The sequence below is a fragment of the Mustela putorius genome, unplaced genomic scaffold (genome assembly GCF_011764305.1).
Source record: "Mustela putorius furo isolate JIRA1106 unplaced genomic scaffold, ASM1176430v1.1 tig00000589_pilon_pilon_pilon, whole genome shotgun sequence".
In the NCBI taxonomy this organism is placed as follows: domain Eukaryota; kingdom Metazoa; phylum Chordata; class Mammalia; order Carnivora; family Mustelidae; genus Mustela; species Mustela putorius.
In genome coordinates this window covers 5,464,587-5,487,767 of record NW_025421425.1, presented here as the reverse complement: position 1 = coordinate 5,487,767, position 23,181 = coordinate 5,464,587, and the positions used below count along the sequence as shown (strand labels likewise).

Sequence of the window (23,181 nt, the reverse complement as noted above, 5' to 3'; positions counted from 1 at the left end):
TCCTTAAGGCTGGGGTGAAAAAATCTTGGTGCTGGATCATAGTTGTGATGGCAAAAAGTAAACCTAATGTCAAGTTCACAGGCTATACTCGGAGACGTAGAGGAGTCAAGGACCCTCTAGCCCAGCTGGTGACTGATGACTGTTTTGTGTACTTAATGCCATTTTACTGGGACATTCCAGGTGACTAATCAGATGATATCTGCGTGTAAAGCCTATATTACCAACAATGGAACTGCTTCCATCTGGAGCCAGCCACAGGATGTCGTGGTGGAGAAAATATTATCCGCAATTAAGCTTAAGGAGGTAATGGTCAGCTTAATAACATATTTAGGTAACGTTTTATCATTTGTGTGTTGTTTTTGCCGATGCATCTTAAATCACTTGGTAGTTACCATATTATTGGTTGCTCAAAAGTCATTCTTTTTGTAAAAACAGTAATTCTTTATTGTTAAGAAAATTGAATGTTAGCAAATCTGCTTTCACAATTTATTCACTTACTCTACTGTTTTGGGGACCTGTTATGTCCCGAGGCCATACTCAGTAGGAGAGATGCAAAGATGCGGTAGTGTCTTCAGTTTCTTAGGACGAATGGGGAGCTAGACATGGAGTGAGGCTACTGTTGGCTGGAGTGACCAAGTGGAAAGGCTCTGCCATTGAGTTAGATCAAGAATAGTTAGGATTTGTTAGATTGGGATTTGGGAAATGATGACATTCCCAGCTGAAAAATGGGTACACACAAAGGCATGAAACTTGAAGGGTTTGTAATTCTGCTCTCAATTTGTGGCAGTCTCCACTTAAGAGAATAAGGTTGATACCTCTGTTATGTTTCCTGCCTAATATTTTGATTTTTAATTTTAAGGAATACCAGCACTGCTTTCACAAGACAAAACAAAAGCTTAAACAAGACCCAAGTGAAAAGCAATTTGAATTTAGTGAGATGTATATTTTTGGAAAATTTGAAACTTTCCACCGACGTCTCGCCAAGATAATAGACATCTTTACAACCTTCTGGACATATTCAGTCCTGCAAGATTCTAAAATTGAAGGGCTGGAAGACATGGTCACTAAATACCAGGTTCTCATCTTTCTTTCTTTTTTATTATTTTTTTAAAGTTTTTTTTTTAAATTTTTAAAAATTTATTTATTTATTTGAGAGAGAAAGAGTGGGAGAGGCTCAGAGGGAGAGGTAGACTCCTTGCTGAGCAGGGACCCTGATCTGGGGCTTGATCCCAGGACCCTGAGATCCTTAACCCATTGAACCACACAGTGCCCTAAAGATTTTGGTTTTTTTTTTTAAAGTCATCTCTACACCCACCATGAGACTGAACGTCGTGACCCAGAGATTAAGAGTCCTGTACTCCACCAACTGAACCAGTCAGGGCTCCTCCCCCACCCCCACCCCCACCCCACCCCAGCCCAGGTTCTCTACCTTAAACTAAATTTGCTACCCTCGTCCATAACTAAAACTTTAATATTTTATGCAAATATCTATATTTAGAATGACTCAAATAATCCATCTGTAATGTTAGATGGAAGCTCATGGCCCTTGAACAATAAAGAAATTAAATCTATTTGAGAATTGTGTAATGGTGCTAATATGTTCCTTTCAGGTATGTGATTTCGAGAATGACCTCTCAATACTCTAAAATTAATCATCATTAGTAAAAGCATTTTCATTAGTAGTACAAGAAAAATGTTTGACTATAACTTATTATTTCATTTATTCATGCAAGAAATATTTAATGAAGCATGTACTGTGTGTCAGGCACTAGCTAACACCAGGTTCTGAGTGTATCCAATTGTGGCCGCACTTAGCATTTTATTTGGAACTATGTCAACCAAATAAAGGGACCAGATTTTAATTTAGCTCAACTGCTCCCAATTATTTTGATTTTTAACTGCTTTATCATATAAAGGTATATCTTAGTTTTTTAAGTGGGCACAATGATCTAATACTATTTTGAAGATTTAAAAAAAAACAATTTACAAACAAAATGGATTTTAGATTCTTAGTCTAGATATAGTCAAGTCTCTCTTGTTTGGGGACAGGAATATGAAAAGCTCAATTTTTTTTTTTTTTTTTTGTACTTGCGTTTGAAAAGGATCATAACATTTACTGCCGCACGTTGGTTTTTGTCCTCTAACCGTTTAGGCTAATATCAGGAATCTTTTTCATTTCCTGAGTAGACCAGATTTTAGGAAAAAAAGAAAAAATACCTTTGTTATACAGCAGGAACCGTTTTAGGTGGGCTGGGTGTTACCTGCCGGGTGGGTGATCTGTATCTGAAACAACAGTTTTGCAAGACAAAGACAGAATGTGTTCATTTACTTTTCAGTTTGGAATTTATTTATTTTCTATTCTTAATGAAAAAATAACTTTGGAGCATATGTCAAAGTTTATTTTTGAGGGAGAAGTTGAACTATACATCTAAATGCAGATAAAGACTGTTCTAACCTGATAAAAATACTGGGAAGAGAAATAGCTTTGAAACTCTAAAGTGAGATATGGAGAAATGGACATTCCAGAGGGTAGTGACATAAAATGCAGACGGTGCATGAAAGCATCAGGTGAGATTTTTGTGTTGGGACCAGTGTCAGAAGTTCAAAATGGTGACCATGGAGGTGAAACTCAAGGCTCCATGCCTGCCTATCAGGGTCCTGTCCATGCCTCCCACTTCCTTGCCTACCTTTGTACTTTGATGTTCTCCAGACACAGATCAGTTCAGTTCAGTCTGGAGGGCTTTTGGAACTTTTTTTTTTCCTGGAAAGTTCTGCCTCTGGATCTTCACATGGTTATTCTTTCTTGGCTTCTAGATTTTCATTTAAATGATCCTCTCAGTAGAGTTTTCCTTGACCTCTGTTCCTCTCAATCACTCCATGTTGCATTGCTCATTTTACCATGGTGTGAAATTATCATGGTGTGAAATTATTTGTGCTTTACATGGATTCTGACCCCCGTCTGCCACCAAGGATGGACGTCCTCTGAGGGCAGAGTTGTTTGTTCTGCTCCTTCCTGTGTCTTCAGAGTTCACTAGTGTGTAATAGGGGTGCACTAAGTATCTGCCAAGTTCATGATTTAGTAGATCGAATTTGATGAGTTGGTTTTAGGTCATGATTAATCAGTTTATTAACTTAATACTCTTAAGTGACCATTTATATACAGGGCACATAACATGATGGGCGGCTTTATATGGATACAGTGTCTTCATGGAACCAATTTTGTAGCTATACAGCATGGAAAGGGTAGGTTCTAATTAGTAAGCTTGATTCAAGAAGTTACGCAGTTTATACACTTTTGTCTACTGAGAGATTTGAATTGATGTTTAAATGGAAATGACTTTGAAGAAGAGATGATGGAAGGAGGCTCAACTTTCTTCATAAAAATTATATGCCTGTGTCAACAGGGTGGGCACCTGAGTTTGGGAATGGCTTAGTACTTGGTTAAGAATGATCATAGAGCTCGATAGCTCATTATTCTGAGCAAACAAAACATAGGATAATAGTATTCTCAAGGAGATGAGTTGCCAGATTTGTACTTTTGTAGTCACAGACTGTGGCTTTGCAGGGTGGGAGGAAGCAGCAGTTAATTCTGGAGAGTCTTTAAATGGCAGATTGTGGTTTGATGTTTTATTTAAGGCATGTGAGGCCCGGAAGATAGTTTTTCATCTCTAGATATTACAAGTATTCTCTTCCTAGGCTGTTTGGGTTCTGTTTATGTTATTTATTTTCTGAGAAGACTTAAACTTTTCAATGAAAAATGTTTTAGTAAACTCTACTTTGGGCTTTTAAAAAAAATTTAGATGTCATTAGTAAGAAATTTTTAGAGAAAACATCTCTCCTACTTTTCAGATGTGGTTTTACTTTCTATTTTCTTTAGGAATACGTAAAACCTCATGAAAATGCTTTCTAAATGATTTCTTTGAATGCACTAGGCAACATTATATTGCCTCTGATAAGCATGAAGCAATGCAAATAATTAAAGAAATAAGGCTCCTTTTAAGTTGATTACACAGGTTCTACATTTAAAGGTTGTATTTAATGAAATAATGCAAGAATATTGAAATATTGTCTTACTTCTCTCATAACATTTCAGAGTATGGTTGCTACCATAAAGAAAAAGGATTATAATTTCTTAGACCAGCGGAAGATGGATTTTGACCAGGATTATGAAGAGTTTTGCAAGCAGACTAATGACCTTCATGTAAGTCATGTAATAAAATTCCCGTTGACAGTGTGTGTTTATTTTTTCCATTCTGTATAATGCTGCTAATCATTAACCATTCAGAAGGGAGAGGCATCTTCGTCACAGAGGTGACCGATTGTAACCTCAGTCTGCATTTTGTGATTTCACATTAATAATTGAAGGCTCTTTTTCATGGATTAAAGGGTCATAAATATAGCTTTGGATAATGATCTGTAATCACAGACTTCTGCATGTCTTCCATCTTAGTTCTTAGAAAATTAACTTTCATCTTCTGTTAAAATGTGGGGTTATTAGAATATAGAAATTTGTTTCCATTTGTTTGTTACTTTATAGCTATGATTCTGACCAGCTGTCTGGTAGCTTGCAAAGGCAGGGTTGCAGCTGGCCTTAGAAACAGTGGTTCCAGGACCCACTCAGTGGTACCAGCACCCCACCTGGGTCCCTCTTGGTCTGCAGCCTCTTTCTCTTTTCCTTCTGCCCCCAGCCCCACCCCTACTCACCATAGACCAGCCAGCTTGACTTCCAGTCCATATGAGCAATGAATGCCCATTAGCAACTTCTGAGAATATATATTAGAACCAGCCCCAGCTTCAAATCCCTAAGGAAGGGGTTGGGTTGGCCAGTTCTAGTGGAGTGTCTAGCCCTGGACCTGTCACCTGTGGGTTCTGTGGTGAAAGTAGGGGGGTTGGGACCTTTGGCTTGGGGGGGGGTTGGGGATGTTTGTCATCAGAGGAGGAAGATCAAGGAGGGTGAAGGGAAGATGGCCCGGTGGCCGCCTCCCGTAGTTCATATTCAGAATTCTTTTCTTCCTCGTGAAGTGCGGACTGTACACCTTTCTGATTATGAAAGGAAAGTGGCCATTCTGTTACTTCTTTCCCAAAATTTTTGATTTGATGTCAATTTCTGCACTTGAAGAAAAAAGAGGTCAGAGGGGGTGGGTTCAGTGGTAAAAGGAATTATAACAGAATGAGCTAATTCTGTATGTTAGGTATTGTCCTAGCACTTCACGGGTGTCCACCATGTAATACTCACAATAATCCTATAAAGTGGGTGCTGAGAGGTTACGTGACTTGCCCAAAGTCACAGGGATAACTATTGGGAGAGTCAGGATTGAATCCAGGAAGTCTGGCTCGAGGATTCAAGTTTTTAACTATTATGTTGGAAGAAACGTTTCAGTTGATGGGGAGATACAGTGCCTATGATAACTTATGCAGTCACCTCTTTTGGAGCCTGATTCAGACATAAGGAGATTGGATTTTTTTATTTTTTTAAGATTTTATTTATTTATTTGACAGAGAGAGAGAGAGAGAGTAAGAGACAGTGGGAGAGCTTAAGCAGGCAGAAGGGCAGGGGGAGGGGGAGAAGCAGACTCCCTGCTGAGCACAGAGCTCGCCGTGGGGCTTATTCCCAGGACCCTGGAATCATAACCTGAACCGAAGGCAGAGACTTAATCCCAGCTGAGCCACACAAGGGCCAAGGACAGTGGAACTTGGTCTCTTTGGAGACCGGTGGGCAGTGGCAGTCCGGATTCTCTGCTCCCTCGGCACTTCCAGCAGTTTCGGATCACGTGGTAGTTCATTTAGTGGCTTGGATGTGGGATAGAGGGGGATGGTGAACACCTTGAGTGCAGGAATTGTCTTCATTCCTGTTTCTGTCTCGAGGGCACCGCACATATCTGGAGAGCAAAGAATGTTTGCCAAATTATTGTGTGAGTCATGAATTAATAGCAACTAGATTTGCTGCAATTAAACAAGTATTTACTGCATATCAGCTAGGCATTGTGCTTCTATGCTGTGGGTAACCAGGACAGAAATAAGTCATGTGGATTTGCCCTCAGAGCTCGCAGTCAGACAGAAGAGGCAGACATGTGATATGACTAAAACGTACATATATGTTCGAATAATGAGCCCATCATATTAAAAGGGTGAATAGTGGCTAAAATAGGGTGACTAGTGGCTAAAATGACCAACTATAACAGTATAATGTTCTGATCTTGTCATGGAAATGAAGATTCAAAGATAAAAGGACATATTCCAAAGAAGTCCTAAGGGAGCTTCCAGGGAGGACCAGCTGTCACACAGGAGAGACTCATTGCAACACCGGTGACAGGACGGAGCCTTGTCCACCCTCTGCTTGGCTTGGATTAGCAAAGGCTTCAGAAAGGAGGCCGTACCTGACGCTAGAACTAGACGTCCAAGTGCATGGTGAGGGTTGTGAGAGGAGTGGGGAGACCTTTCCAAGACTGTGCCCACTTTGTATAATAACAAGAACACTATTTTATAGATGCCCTACAGCCTGGTTTTAAGGCATTAGTTACAGATGCTAGTTCCTATTCTCACTAATCTTTTATTTTTTAAAGTCAGCACTATTGTTTATCTCGTCTTACACCTCAAACATGGTCACCATGTCTCTTTGGTTGGATAACCAATGTTCCTTTGACTTCTTTGTTGCTTTGTCCATTCTCTCTCTCTCTCTCTTTTTAAAAAGATTTATTCAGTTATTTGAGAGAGAGAGTACACACACTGGGGGGAGGGAGAGAGGGAGAGAGAGAGATAGAGAGAGAGAGAGGTAGACTCCCCGCTGAGCACGGGGCCCAATGCAGGGCTTGATCTCATGACCCCAAGATTATGACCTGAGTCAAAATCAAGAGTACAGTGCTTAACCTTCTGAGCACACAGGTGCTGCTGCTGCTGCTGCCTCTGATTCTTCTTCTTCTTCTTCTTTTTTAAAGATTTTTATTTTTAGGTAATCTCTACACCCAGTGTAGGGCTTGAACTCACAGCCCTGATATCAAGAGTCATACGCTCCACCGACTGAGCCAGCCAGGTGCCCCTCCATTCTCTTTCTCTTAATCAGCCCCTTTCTCCTTTAAATTACTCATCCACTCTCATGAATTCAGCCCTTATCTCTATAAAATCAGGGTGAAAACACTGATCTTTCCATAGCTCTGGTTGGAGTTAAGGGCAGAGGTGGTGAAATTTGGAGACAAGGGATGGAGGGAACCAGTAACTGCGGTGTACACAAGATAGGGCTTAGAGGGCTTAGAGGGTGGGGTAGGGGTAGATGAGTGGTTTGGATCAGGGCTGTGTCCAGCACTCTACCGTCCAGGGGATCAGAGCCCGGAATCCTATCCAGGTTGAGGGTTCCTGCTGGTGCTGATTGGTCAAAGAGAGGGAGTACCTTGGAACTAGGAGAGTGTTGGAAGTCTAGAAGCATACTTACTCCAGCAGGCAGATAAGGCAGTATTTAGTAAAGTATGAGCTGTTGAGATGTCAAGCTGAGAGGAGAAAAAACTGAGCAGGATCTGAGAGCCCAGAACTAATAAGAGGAGTAGTCTGAAGATCCCAAGACTAGGCTCCACAAGACTAAGACAGGACCCAAGGACGAGGGGAAAGAAGACGAATTCAGTGTCTTAGATGTTCATACAGAGTTTAGCACAGGCCTTTGTGAAGCCACAGGGCAGAAGAACAAGGAAAACCAGGTACAGGTGTTAGGGTTCAATAAAGTTGCTGTTGTCTGAAGTTCGAGGGAGGGAATGGAAACATTGCACTTGTTCTAGTTGTACATAGTTTATATGCAATTTTTTTCTGTGAATGTGGGGCGACGTTTGAGGGTTTATTTAGGTAGGGTAACTCTACTGTCCTTTAGTGCAAGACAATTTCTGAGTCTTAGGATGTGGTCTTTGCAGAAATAACATCAGTCAGTCAATATATATATATATATATATATATTTCCTATATATAGTTTCAGCGGGAGTAGTGAGAAGTACAGAGAGCAAAAATGTATTGTCATAAGTCTAGTGATCCTTCAACTCTGGGGCTCTGCTGACTGGGGCAAGGCGCATTTCTACTTCCCCAGGTAGCAATGTCTCTTCAAATGTTGAGTGTTTCCACTGGTGTTCTGGATATTTCTAACTGGTTGTCTTGCCAAAATACTTGTGTACTATCATGCTCATCTTGGTACTAATTTTCACCGCCTATGAAACTGGCTTCCTGGTTTTATCACTACATAAGTTAATGATTCCTTTAGAATGGTAGAGGCTCAAAACTTCTGTCTGGTAAAACTGACAAAAAAAAAAAAAAAGATTGATTGAAACTTTGTAATGTTCCAGAAAATAATGAAATAATTTTTCTGTCTCTGATTAACTCAGTTTCGATATTTTAAAAAAAGATTTTATTTATTTATTTGACAGACAGAGATCACAAGTAGGCAGAGAGGCAGGCAGAGAGAGGGGGAAGCAGGCTCCCCGCTGGACAGAGATCCTGATGTGGGGCACAATCCCAGGACCCTAAGATCATGACCTGAGCCAAAGGCAGAGGCTTAACCCACTGAGCCACCCAGGTGCCCCCTCAGTTTAGATTTTAATGACAACTGTACTAAGTCTTACAGTGAACAAAGAAGTAATCACATGCTTCATTTTTTGGTGCAATTTTATTTTTGAACAAAATTATACAATAGTATAAGATGTGTGAGGCCCTCAAGACAACCGTAGTGAAGATCATTTTGGAAAATTGATTTGAGAGTTGTATGAAAGAGGTATTTCTTAAAACTTTGATATATTTAAGTCATTCCTTTTGAAATTCTCAGGAGTTATTTACCAGTTTTTCTCTACTGGACTTATGGTCTGGCCTATGGACGTGTTTCCATAGATTAGCTTTTTGCTTTCCTTCTGCTGGGGCCCCAGTGGTTTTGGCACCCCAGACTACCTGTTATATTAATTTCTTAGATTAGACCCTCCCATGTCATGCATAGTCTAAACTCAGACTCCTCTCCCAAGTGCAGCACAGACACAGGATTTCATTTGCTCTAGGGCAGAGGTCAGCAAACTATACCCAAGGGCTAAATCTTGCTCTGTGTCTTTTTTACGAATTATATATGGGTGCCTCTGCACATAGTGGAGGATGAGTAGTTCTGAAAGGTACCTGCTGTAAAAGCTGAAAATAGTGGCTGCATGGCCCTTTATGGAGGAAATATAGGATCATGATGGCCTGTTTCATCCATTCACAGCTCTGGGCAGTTGGCAAGACCCCTTGCTGCTTTCCCCACCTTGCGGACAGAATCACTGCTTGCGCTGGGCTGCATTTAAAGGGCCCTGGCTTTCTGCAGGGATCTCTTGAGAGTGTTAAGACCCCACAATTTCTCTGCCCACCCTGTGGTAAAACCCCAGTGCTAACCCCCAGGCCCATGGAGCCTCTCATGGTGCCGGCTCCAGCTCCTGTGACTGCTCTGGCTTTCAAGTCCCTCTTTGTTCTGGCTTCTGGGCATTTATCTTTTAAGCTCAGGTGAATATTAAGTTTTCTGTTGTATTTTGTCCTATATTGTATGTGTTCATAGAGCATGGGGCGCTCTTTTGTCTTGCTGCTCAATAAGACTTTTTTCTCTATAATATTGTAATAATTTATGGTGACAGATGGTGGCTACACTGATGTGGTGAGCACTGAGTAATGTGTAGAGTTGTCACATCAACATGTTGTACCTGAAACTGACGTGACATTGTATGTCAATTTCACTTTGATATAAAAGGTGTACTCTAATTTTTTTTTTTTTTATGAACAGGGCATTTCTCAATGCAGATTCACTATTTATAATCAGACTTTATTCCATTTTAGGATGAGTTGCAGAAGTTCATGGATGTTACATTTGAAAAAATTCAAAACACAAATCAAGCTCTAAGTATGTTAAAGAAATTTGAAAGGTAAAAATTTGAAACAAATTCTGTTTTGTCTTCTAAAACGGGGGTCATATGAGCACAGTTTAGTTTATTTCATTATTATTATTTTTTCCTATTCTGATAGAAAGAAAATCCTTTCTTGTCATTCTGCATAACAAGGTCTCAGTTTTTAAGTTCTTAAGATGATTAAGAATTTGTTTTATTTCCTATTAGCTTTGAAGTACCTTGTGACTGCTTATCATATTAATGTTTAGGTAATTTGAAAAAATTCTTACTGGGTTAATGGTTTTGCCTAGATTTTTAAGGATGAACCTTTTTTTTTTTTTTTTTTTTTAAAGTAAGCTCTATGCCTAACATGGGGCTTGGAACTCACAACTCTGAGATCAAGTGTCATATACTCTACTGCCTGAGCCAGTCAGGCACCCCAGTCCTACTTTTTAAAACCACTTTATTGAGATATAATGGATGGATTGATGCTATTTTGGTTTATTTAAAATGCCAAATAAATACCTCATTCTTTTCCACTACCTTATATTTTTAAAAGGTTTTATTTATTTATTTATTTGAGAGCGAACGAGAGTGAGTGAGTGTGGGGAAGGAATAGAGGAGAGGCACAACAGACTCTGTGCTGAGCATGGAGCCCAGTGCAGGGCTTGATCTTGTGACCTTGATCATGACCTGAGCAGGAACCAGGAGTCGGACACTTAACCGACTGCGCCACCCAGGCGCCCCTCCATTACCATAAGTTTTAAAATAACTCTTAATAAAGAAGGTTGCTAGGTATCTGCTCATTAATTCAAAACATTCATTTTTTTAAAAATATCAGATTGAACATACCTAATCTTGGTATTGATGACAAATACCGGCGTATTCTTGAGAACTATGGGGCTGACATTGACATGATCTCCAAGCTGTACACAAAGCAGAAATGTGATCCTCCTTTGGCTCGAGATCAGCCTCCCATCGCCGGCAAGATTCTGTGGGCCCGTCAGCTCTTCTACAGGATTCAGCAACCAATGCAGCTTTTCCAGCAGCACCCAACTGTTTTGCAGACGCCTGAAGCCAAGCCCGTGATTCGTAGTTACAACAGGGTAGCCAGAGTGCTCCTGGAGTTCGAGGTTCTGTACCACAGGGCATGGCTTCAGCAGGTGAGTCTCTACCTGTGCGCTCTTCCAAGACATCTTCACTGTCAAAAGTGGGGACCCCTCTGCTGGCACTGGACAGCTTCATTCCTGTAGGAAGTTGGATTTGTGGGTAGATCCTAAGGCAGGTTTGATTGAATGTAGATAATCAGAGTATAGTATATCCATGAAGAAAAATAATGGTCAATTTTGAAAAAATAATTATAAGCCAGGTAACAGAAACTCATTTTTATTTAACTTGCAGAGTCCTAATGGAGAAAGAAGATCCTGTTTACTGGTTCTTTTACCTAGTTGATTAGGATTTCTGATTTTTTTATATCCATTAAGTTCTGTAATGGGTCAGTGAATACTAGTATGTCTCTGTTAAGCGAAGTCTTAAGTTTTCTTTGGTTATACTAGGTTCATCAAATTGTATCTCATACCCTCCCAACACTTGTATCTCTTTGTAGATTGGCAGGAAGTATTATGGAGGATAAAATTCAGACTGACAAGGCCTCTAATGTGGTTTCTCATTTTCCTGGTTCCGTTTTTGGTGCCTGAGCCTATAACAAACATGTTTCCATAGTGGTATTCACTGTTTTTCTAGATAACTGAAAATGGAGTTTAGTAGATTTTATGAAACTTATATTAGGAAAAATAATGGAGTAGGCATGAAGGTACCACAATGCTAAATGGCTTTTGAGAAGCCATCACTATTTCTGTGTCTACTTACCTGTTGGAAGTGAGAGAGTCACAACACAGCTGTTCTGTCAGATTGACTGCATGGCCTCACTGCCAAGAGCTTGAAGGCCTTTTTCTGAAAGTGACCTTAGAAGAAGAGCGTTGTCTTTAATTTGAGAAGAACCCATCCATGAAACAATACTTACTGGTCATTGTTCCCAGAAATGGCTGAGCTAGATATCCTGTGTAGGCATTGAACTTTCTACTAGTAAAAATGTTGATCTCTTCACACAGATTGAGGAAATTCACAGAGGACTCAAGGCGTCTTTATTGGTGAAGGCTCCACGTACAGGGGAATTGTTCGTCAACTTTGACCCTCAGATATTAACCTTGTTTAGAGAAACAGAGTGTATGTCACAGATGGGTCTAGAAGTTTCACCATTTGCAGCCGCCCTGTTCCAGAAACGAGATGTATACAAAAAGAACTTCAGTAACATGAAGGTACGGTACTTTAATTTTTTCCCCTCCTTTCTGGCGAGCCCCAGTTTGTATTAAAAACAAAAATGTGATGGTGTGTCACTGTTGAGGGGCAGCAAGTACTCAGGATGGCCGGACAGGAGCCTGAGGGAATGAGACGGTATGGTCGACAAGGGCCAGGTCGTCCATGATCTCATAAAACCAGGGTGTGTTTATGGTGGATGCACCATGAATTCACCTGGTGAACGCACCAGGAAGCCATTGTAGGAATTGAAGCAGGAGGAAGAGGGAGGATGCTTTTTTTTTTTTAAAGTAATAAAATCTGTTCTTGTTCCTGGTAGAGAACAGATGTTAGAGGGACAAGAGTGTCAGAGTGAAGGCGGCGTGCAGGCTGATGTAGTGCCTCAGGTTGGAAATGAAGGGGGATTAAAATAGGGTGGCAGCCGAGTAGATGGGTGGATCAGAGAATAATGCCAATAGCAGGTTATGAGGGAACTCAAGGATGATTCCTTTGTTTTTGGTGTGAGCGATTCAACAGATTTACTAAAGTAAGGTGATTATGTATTACTGTGTAGGTCATTTTTCTGTACAATGTTCAGTGGCCCAGAATGAAAGTTCCATTTAGAGATGGCAAAGACGGGGTCTACTGTAATTTTGGAAGACAGGAGGGAATCAATAATTTCCATCTGAAGCACAAGATGATTTTTAGAGCTGCCTGGTGTTATCCAGGCAGATAGATATGTTAAGTCTGGAGTTGAGTGGAGAAGTCAAAGTGGAAGGCATAGTTTGAGAGTTTTAATTTTATTTTTTATTTTTAAGATTTTATTTATTCGAGAGAGAGAGGGGGGCAGAGGCAGAGCGAGAAGCAATCTCCCTGCTGAGCAGGGAGCCTGATGCAGGACTTGATCCCAGGACCCTGGGATCATGACCTGAGCTGAAGGCAGACACAACCATCTGAGCCACCCAGCGCCCCAGTTTGAGAGTTTTAAAAATATAGTTGGTATTTAGGGGCACCTGCCTGGCTCAGTCAGGAGATTGTACAACTCTCTCTCTTTCTCTCTTTTTTAAGATTATTTATTTGGGACAGAGAAGGAAAGAGAGAGAAAGAGCAAGAGAGGGGGAAAGGGCTGAGGAAAAGAATATCCAAACAGACCTCCTGCTGAGTACGGAGCCTGAGATCGGACCTGATCCTGTGACCCAGGAGCTCAGGACCTGGCCCGAAGCCAAAGTCAGATGCTCAACCAACTGAGCCACACAGACATCCCATGAGCATACAACTCTTGATCGTGGGGTCATGAGTTTGAGCCCCACATTGGGTACAGAGATTACTAAAAAAAAATAAAATTTGAAACATAGTTGGTATTTAGTCATGGTCCTGGGTGAAATCGCCAAGGAGGAGAGCAGAGGTAAAGAAGAGTAGAGGGTCTCGGCGAAACGCTGGGTTGTCTCAGTATCAGCAAGTCTGATGGAGGAGGAGGAGGAGGAGGATGCAGACAAACTAAGGATTGGTCATTGAGGTGGGAGGAGAGGGTAGGAAAGTCCTCATGCAGGAGGGGATGATCCCCAGGGACAAAGGCAGCTTGAAGGACGGCAAGATGAGTGCGGAGATGCCGCTGTGATGTCTGACGTGGAAACCCTCATTGCCATCTTACGGTGGACAACCTCATAGGATGAGGCCAGGGAAGCCATGCCTTTGCGTAACGCTTTACATTTCAACTACTCATTATTCCATGTAATCTTAGCCATGGTAGATAATTGGGATAGAACACTATTGTATTATCTTATGACAAAACCACGACTCAGAGTAGTTAAATGACTTAGCCAGGGTTTTATATCTAATAACTGGCAGAAGTAGAACCTGGACCAGACCTGGAGTCTATTGTTTTCCACTCCTTCATGTTATATTAAAAAACTGATATTGCCAATGGACCAACATTCCTCAAATGTGGCACCATCAAATACGGGTCAGCATATTGAGATTCCCCTTTAGTCTTTTCTTGCCTGTTAGGAAAACCAGTATTTTTTACTAAGAAATAATATTTATCAGAATATAAAGTTGCTAAAAATAATTTGGTTCACAGAATGATTATTTCAGTGTTCTGTTCAGGTGACAACCAACCTCAAAATATAGTGGCTTAAAACAACGATTTCATAATTTTGTAGATAAAGAATTAAGCAAGCCTTGACTAGGTGATTTGTCTGTTCCTTGTGGCATTGACTAAGGTTATTTAGTTTGGCTTGCAAGTGTGTGATCTGGAAGGTCCAAAGTGACCTCATTCTCATGTCTGGTTCTTTGGTGGGTAAAACTGGAAGTTTCACTCAGTTGGGATTAAGGACGGGAGCATCTGTGTATGGTCTTTCAGAATGGAGATCTCAGGGTAGTAGAATTTCTTATATGTTCATTCAGGGTCCTAAGAGAGGGCATTGCAGTACACACAGAGGAAAGTGCACGGCTTTTAGGAGAGCCTCACAGGTCTTAGCACCACTTCTGTTGTAATCACATGGGCTCCATAAGTCTTCCCAAATTCAAGGAGAGGACACAGATCCTACACCATAAGGGAAGGAGGGTCCAAAAAATGTTTTAAAATGTTAAAATGTCATATAAACGACAATTTGAGCAAGTAAATTGTCATCTAATTGGCATTATTATATCTTGGAGGTTGAAAGAGTGAAATGTCCCTATCCAAGCTGGTAAGAACAGATATTTTGGCACGTCTGGGGGACCACCTCCGCTATTGCAGAATTATTGTACCATCAGGCTCCCGTGGATATACCAAAGTAGCTGAGAGATTGTTTTCTTCATCTTCTCCTTGGAATGTAGTTCAAAACGAGATGAGGCTGCCTAGACTAATAGTTACGAGTATACCTTCTAAAACCAATTTGATCTGGATACAAATCATTATCTTTGGGCAAATTATTTTACCCTTCTAAGCCTCAGTTTCTTACCTATAAAATGAATAATATCTCATGGGGTTAAAAAGGATTAAGGGGAGAAGTAGAAGGTCTGCTGATGTGCTTCCCGGGTAGAATAAGGGATGGACATTGAAAAAAGCTAAGCCGTGGATATGCTTCAGCACGTGTCAGTAGGTACTAATAGAACCATCAAGGTAGGTGTTTCCAAAGTGGCTTTCATGGACATTGAAAAGATACAGAGAAATTGTGGAAAAGAATTGTATGAAGAAAGGATTGTGTGGTCCATCTGGGAAATGTTGGGTTTAATAAAATTCACAAAAATCCACTGGGCTTCTTATTTCCTTCTTGCAGTTTTCTCAGAATCATTAATATTAATTGAGATTGTCCAAGAAGGCAGATTGTGTGTACAGTGTTTTCCAAACTTTTCCAGCCAGGGACCATTTTTCTTACAGAATGTCTTAGGGCTAGTATTTCAGGGAAAATGCTTGGGTAACCATTGATCTAATGACAAAGTAATATTAACACACACATTACAAATACGAACTTGAAAAAAATTGTATTTGAGAAGTGTGTTAAAGTTACTTTCTTATAATTAATTACTATTAATACGAACATTACCAAAAGAGGTACGCTGGAAGCACTTTTAGTCTTATTTAAAATGATAAGATATGAAAAAAATACCAACACAGTTCAATATTATACAACCCATAAACTTCAGCGTAGGAACAGAATCCATGAGTTTCCAGTCACAAATGTTCCTGATAATAGTTAATTAATAAATGAGGGAAATATTGATTGATCATCTCCTATGTGCCAGGTACTGTTTGAGACTCATTGAACAAAACACACAAAATTTCTTGTTCTTACAGAAACTCTTGTCCTTATATTCTAGTTGGCTTAGACAGCAAATAAACCACGGACATTGCAAATATGTAAGTTACATAGTCTATTAGAAGCTGACAGGTATATGCAAAAAATAGAGCAGGGCAAAGAGATAGAGTGTGTAGGTGGTTTTTGGTGATGGTTTACAAACTTACAACCTTAAATAGATATTCAGGATAGGCCTAATTGAGAAGAAGGCATTTGAGTAATTATTTGAAGGGGATGCAAAGTCCCTGAAGCTAGGGACCAGCCAGGAAGGTGGTAGGGCAGGAGTAGGTGAGGGATGAGAAGAGTGATTACAGATGAGATCAGAGACGTAATGGGGACCAGATCAGTGCAGCCTCACAGAAGAACCTGTAGCCCTAAATGTGATAGGAAGGCATGAGGCCATGTAAGCAATGGGGTTAATAGTCTGATTTACATTTTGAAAGGATCTCTCTTACCGCTAAATTGAGCATAGACTGTAGGGGGCATTGATGGAGCAGGGACACAATGGTAGACCACTAAAATAATTTAGAGGAGAGTTAGTGGTGGTGAGAGCAGTGCATATGGTAAGCAGGTCAGATACAGATCTCTTGAATATGGAGCAACCAAGATATCCTGATGCATTGCCTGGGGGTGTGAAAGACAGGAGCCGCCAGTGGAGAGTGCTGTGGGCAGAGAAGGTTTGGAGATGCTAAGTTTGAAATGTCTTTTATATTCAGTTGGAGATACTAAATACTCTTTCGCCATAGATGAATCTAGACTTTAGGAGTGAGATATGGGCTGAGACATGAATTTGGTTGTCTTTGGCGTATGTGTGATACATAAAGCCATGACATTTGCTGACAAAAACGCTGGCTCCTGACTCCTTTTATGCTTTGGGTCTCACATCAAAACTTGGCCTTCGATTTCAGCGGTGGCTGAGGCGGACTTCTGGTGACCCCCACACTTAGGGTGACGAGTATGATCCCAGGAAGTGCCCAGAGGAGCAGGCAGGGCAGGGTGCCCGCGTGCAAAGCTGAAGGAATGAGCCTCATGATGCATAGGCTAAGGCACTGGTAACTTGGTTTAGGAAACTCACTTGACCTTAGAACTTTTCTCCCCTTTTCGACTGGGTAAGGGGTGTGAAACTCCTACTCTTAAGTTCTTTTTTCCCTCTTCTTCAGCTGTATTTCATTGGATTAGGAATTTATGTTTAGGGAGTGATTTCTCAACTTCTATTCTTGTTTTGTTTTTACCCCTGTAGCTGCCAGGCTGCTTTGGAGCCCTATAGCTGGACCTTAAATAGAGGCCATCCTTTTGGACCAAAAAACCCAAAATATTGAAAGTGTGATATTAATTGATCATTTAACCTCCATTTCATTACAGATGATGCTGGCTGAATATCAGAGAGTGAAGTCAAAAATGCCTCCCACCGTAGAGCCGCTGATGGCCCCTCATTTGGCTAAAGTGGACGAAGCTCTCCGGCCTGGCCTGGCTGCCCTTACCTGGACCTCACTGAACATTGAGATGTACTTAAAAAACACTTTTGCAAAGATCAGTAAGTCTGTCTGAATGGTCATTATTTCTCATTTTGAAAGGCTGAGTTCTTATTGTCTACTGTATAGTTTCTCCTAGAGAACTGTGATGTAAATCATACAATGGGAGGGTTATTCGTAAAGTGTTCCCAAGGGAGTTTTATCAAAATGCATGAGCTTGTTGATTTCCTGGAAACTGTGTATATTCACTATTTAATTTTATTCCCAGAGATTAACTACATTTAAAAATTATTATTATTATCGGACACTAGACTTTAAATAAGACGGGCAATTTAAAGTTGGAAAACCGATCTGGAGATGCCGAGTGACTTCTGATGTGACAGAGATGTAAGCAGAAAGGATGAGTTTGGACCCCAGCTCTTTTGCCTCTAAACCAATAGTCTTCCCAAAATACATTTCCCTGGGAACTAAAACAGGAGGAAATAGGCTAACATTCTAGAAGGAGGTATTTATGGAAGGCATAAAAACTTCATAGAGTTTTCCAAACCAAATTAGAATAGGCTACCAAGGTAGACTTCAATACTATTCTCCCTAGAGAATATTAGGATTAGAATGTTTACACTTAGATGTTTTATTATAACGTTAGTTGGAGACAGGAGCTAGTTTCTAAAGTTCTCCTTAGTTCTCTGATTTTGTTTTCTTTTTGTGATTTAAGTGAAAGATCCAAGATGGAGGTGAGAAGTCTAAAATAGCTCTTTGGGAGTTAAAAATCAAGATGTCAGCAGAGATAGTTCCTTCTGGGGGCTTTAGAAGGAGAATCTTTTCCAGTGTCCAGAGGCCATCCTCATCCTTTGGACTCATAGTCACTCCATCCTCAAAGCTAGCAACATATTATTCTCAAATCTCTTTCTCTCTGTTTCTTTGCTTTCATGGGTAAATTGTCTTCTGTCTGACTTCAACTCTCCTACCTCCCTCTTACAAGGACCCTTTTGGCTGCAGTGACCCCACTGAGTGTAGATAATTCCCACCTAGATAATTAGGCATGGTCTCTATATCTCACATCTGCAAAGTTTCCTTTGCCATATCAGGTAGCATTTGTGGGGGATTAGGATGTGAACATCTTGTGGGGGTGTGGTGGGTCACAGATGTCCTTGAAGGAGCTTTCAAGAATCAGAAGAGTGAAGAATTATGTTGTGCACGCATGCTCACATAGAAGCCTGGCTCTCTTTTAGTAGGAAATAAGCTTACCAGGCAGAACTTTTTGGTATCTTGGTATTAGCTTAGAGATAATTGAAAACTTCTAGGGCCTTATTCTTGAGGAAGCAAAGATATTTATTTAAGGGAGTGTTTTATGTCTTTGACACATTATGAGTGTATAACATGGATTCAATTTTAACTTCATTCCCCAGACAAAAGCCGTATCAGAATGAAAGAGAACTCACTCTACGGTATCCGTTGAAACGGTATCATCCCTTAGCTGGAGCTTTATTAACCATCGTTCTGACTTTTGATGTAAAAGTGTTAATTTCCTCTAGAATTGACCTTTCTGTCCATGGAACTTAGTGTTCAGTATTACTTCAGCACAATTCTAAAAAAGGTACCTTATGATAGTAACTGTAAAGGAAACATTGAAGAAATTTCACTTCAATAGTATCTGTTTGGGTACCTGGCTGCCTCGGTCTGTAGATTCGGCGACTCTTGGTCTCAGGGTTGTTAAGTTTGAACCCCATGTTGGGTGTAGAGATCACTTCAAAGTAAAATCTTAAAAAAAGACCATCTGTTGGCTGCCTTCTGTGGAATAGGCTGTGTTGAGGAATCATGGATGACAAAGAGGGTTCCAGAAGGAAAGGCCTGTGACGAGTCGATGAGGAGGCAGTAGGGTACATGCGGTGATGGAGGGATGCTCTGGGGTCAGTGCCAGGGCCGAGGGAGGGGGGCTGCTGGCAATAAGTGCAGATTCCCAGGAAGCCTCCTGGTGGTGCTGCGTCGGAGTGAGCTCTTCAAGTCGGAGTCCGAATGTGGCAGGTGGAAAGAGCCGGAGCAGGAAGGAAGCTGGTTAGAGGAAGAACAGTGTGCGGAAACCCAAGTGAGAAATGGGCTGGAGTGACTTTAATCCTGATTTCACTACTGCAGTTTAGTCAGGTGGATTTTTAAAAAAGGTTTATTTATTTAGTTGAGAGAGAGAGAGATTCTCAAGCAGAGCCTGATGTGGGGCTGGATCTCATGACTCCGAGGTCACCATCTGAGCTAAAACCAAGATGGAGGCTTAACCAACTGCCTCCCAGGCCCCCAAGTTGTGTGCATTTTTTCTTTTTAAACAAAATGCTTAATCTCTTTTATTCTTTCCAAAGAGGACCTGGAATTGCTGCTTGACCGGGTCAACGATCTGATGGAGTTCCGCATTGATGCCGTTCTGGAAGAAATGAGCAGCACGGCGCTTTGCCAGCTCCCCCAGGAAGAGCCACTTACCTGTGCAGAATTACTCCAAATGACAAAGGTTATTAGGAAATTAATGTTTTTGTTAATTTTTTTTTTTGAGAGAGTTGGGGTGGGGGAGGGGCAGAGGGAGAGGGAGAAAGAGAATCTTGAGCAGGATCCACACCCAGCACGGAGCCATGATCTGAGCCAAAATCAAGAGTTGGAAGCTTAACCAACCCAGGCACCCCTTTATTAAAATTTTTAAAATAAATGACATTTTTTGATGCATAAACTATACTTTTTTTCTGTCTGTGATTGGTTTGTGATAGATGTGATCCAATGCTGAGCCTTCTGACAGTAATTTGAAACTGAAGAGGAGCGTATCTAAGGCATCACCTAGACATGAGGAACAGACCGTTTTTTTCATATCAGTAGGAGAGAAATTGCCATGAGACACATTTCTCGTTTTCCGTATTTTTTGAAGAATTGAGCTATTTTGTTGAAGTTTCCAGTAGGCTAGTGTTAATTAATAAGACATTTGTTTTAAATCTCTTTGGGACAGCATTTCTTCTTTAAACATTTCTGGAGAACACCACTTCCCAAACTGGTGTTCTATGGTACACAGTCCTGCAGCCACTGCCAGGAAAACAGGAAGGCTTGGTCTGTGTTCAAACTGCTCAGGGTAAAGGCTGGACCCTTCCCCTTGCAGAGTCTACATATTAACAGTTAAAATAAAGGTCGTCAGAAATTCTCTTACGTAAAGAGCCCATTTAATTTTCTTTGGCCCACTATTTCTCAAACTTTTTTGGCAAAAGGAACCCTTTCTCCCCTATGCTGGGGTTAAGATCCTAGAAACCATGCTCTCTCCATGAAGCAGCCTTTTGGGAATGTCATTTTGGCATTCTCATTTGCAGTGTTCCTGATGGGCATCCTGAGTACAAGAATTCATCAGGGATGGTTTTAATTTGGCATGTCAGGAGTCCCTAAGACATCACCACTAGAAGGATGATTTATGAGAATGGTAGATTAAGACTTAAGATAACATTTTTTTTTTAAGATTTTATTTATTTATTGGACAGACAGAGATCACAAGGAGGCAGAGAGGCAGGCAGAGAGAGAGGGGGAAGCAGGCTGCCCGCTGAGCAGAGAGCCCGATGCGGGGCTTGATCCCAGGACCCTGGGATCATGACCCAAGTGAAGGCAGAGGCTTTAACCCACTGAGCCACCCAGGCGCCCTAAGATAACATTTAATCTTAGATTAATCTTTAAGATAATCTTTAAGGTAACATTTAAGACATAAGATTTATAAGAAAGACTCCTGGAACTCAGCCTTTAGTTGCACCGAGGATTGAGATTTACTACGGGGATGTGGTAAAGATAGGGAGACCCTAAGGGGAAAGAGGCGGGAGTTTGGAGGACTGCTTGTGTAAGCTTCCTTATACTGTCTCGCTATCACGAGAGGTCACAGAGAGTTTTACTCTCGCCCCAGCAACAAAAATGCAGCAACGTGTTTGCCACATTTCTGCACAGGGAAGCCTCTGAGAAACTCAGTGCCTGGGGTTTCCAAAGGGTCTGGCCACAAAGGCACCCTCTGCCTAGGATGGACCCAAATTCCAGATACCCAGAAGGAAAACAGGTTGGCAGGAGTAGCCGCACTGTTTGCACAGCTGGGTAAGGCAGAGTGGGAACCTTCATGACATCCAGGCCCTGACACCAGCCAGAGACCAACCTGGCATGCAGAGTTTCAGACTCAGGCCTGTCCTGATAACCCTTTTCTGGATATGCAGTCATCTTCAGTTTACATTAAATTACTGTTAGATAATCCAAATTTAATGTCTACATTTTAGAAATGCCCATTTCCTCCTTTATTGAGATTTTTTTTTCTTTTTTTTTTTTTTAATTTTTTATTTTTTATAAACATATATTTTTATCCCCAGGGGTACAGGTCTGTGAATCACCAGGTTTACACACTTCACAGCACTCACCAAATCACATACCCTCCCCAATGTATATAATCCCACCCCCTTCTCCCAAACCCCCTCCCCCCAGCAACCCTCAGTTTGTTTTGTGAGATTAAGAGTCACTTATGGTTTGTCTCCCTCCCAATCCCATCTTGTTTCATTTATTCTTCTTCTACCCACTTAAGCCTCCATGTTGCATCACCACTTCCTCATATCAGGGAGATCATGAGATTTACAAACTCTGTCCAGACCCCCAAATCCCCACCTCCCCTGTCGTGATCTTGCCCTCTGGGCAAACTGGGGTCCATGGTTTTAATATTACCCCTATTCTTAGTATTATTTTATAAAAATGTTCCTTTTCAATGTAAGCCCAAGTTTTAGAATATTTTTTAAAATGGAGAGAAGTAGGATTTTTATCAGTTAGACCGCCACTGTTATGATTTTGGTGTATTGCCTATTTATATGCCTCTTAATAAAGTTGCAAACAGTGTTTTTCTCTCCCACTTAACATCTTTTCAAGAAATATTTTTCATGTTGCTATGTGGCTTTCGTAGTCAACCTTTTCAATGATGCCTTCAGAATATTCTATTGGGCTTATGTACCTTAATTTACTGACTGGTTCCTCATTGCTGGACATTTGGATGGTTTCCAAAGTTTTGCTGTTTTTGCCAAGAGCTATAATGAATATATTTATATGTACCATGTTTTTCTCCTCTGGGAGTATTTCTTCCTTCAAAGTAAAATTATTGCATCAAAGAATGTGTGTTCATTTAATAGCTTCTTAATATTTGTAGCCAAATTGCTTTTCAAAAGGATAACATCAACTTACAATGCCCTCAGGATTATGATAGTACCAATTTCACTATCTTCCAACAGATACTGTTTTATTGTAATTGTAATAAATTGTAATAAAGATTTTATAATGAGGTATATAATAAAACAACAAATTTGTTATAAATAAACTATAGTAAATTTATTGTAATAAATAATCAGAAATTCTAATTTATTAATTTTAGTTTAAGTAACAAAATCATAGAACCTAATTTTAATTTGCATTTTGATTACCAAAATCAGTGATTACCGATTAAGTGACTGCTTTCTCTTGAATTTGTTTACTTTTTATAATTCATTTATTCTTCAACAATTTTTATGGTGCTTCTATGCAAACCACTGCTTGGGGATACAGCTGTGAACAAAACAGATGAAATTCCTGCTTTCATGGAGCCCTTTTCAAGTGCAGGATACAGAAGAGCAAATAAACAAAAATGGCAAAAACCCAGCAATCAGTTAAGTGGTAATAAGCTCAATGGAGAAAAATTAAGAGGGTAGTGATGAAAAGGCATAGCTGACAGAGAGCTGTGATTTATGTTGATGGACAGGGCTGACTTCTGTG

At 40.6% G+C, this 23,181-nt stretch overlaps 1 protein-coding gene across 2 annotated transcripts in view; it reads left to right on the top strand.

Annotated features, from left to right (window-relative positions):
* DNAH5 (dynein axonemal heavy chain 5) overlaps positions 1 to 23,181 on the top strand; it is a 262,860-nt gene that overhangs the window by 72,977 nt on the left and 166,702 nt on the right. For both annotated transcript variants that reach the window (XM_045082025.1, XM_004761213.3), the window contains exons 10-17: positions 181 to 303; positions 860 to 1,075; positions 4,094 to 4,201; positions 9,814 to 9,899; positions 10,702 to 11,023; positions 11,972 to 12,178; positions 17,300 to 17,471; positions 19,761 to 19,906. In XM_045082025.1, coding sequence (XP_044937960.1) covers positions 181 to 303; positions 860 to 1,075; positions 4,094 to 4,201; positions 9,814 to 9,899; positions 10,702 to 11,023; positions 11,972 to 12,178; positions 17,300 to 17,471; positions 19,761 to 19,906 — 1,380 coding nt within the window. The remainder of the gene's footprint in view (positions 1 to 180; positions 304 to 859; positions 1,076 to 4,093; positions 4,202 to 9,813; positions 9,900 to 10,701; positions 11,024 to 11,971; positions 12,179 to 17,299; positions 17,472 to 19,760; positions 19,907 to 23,181) is intronic.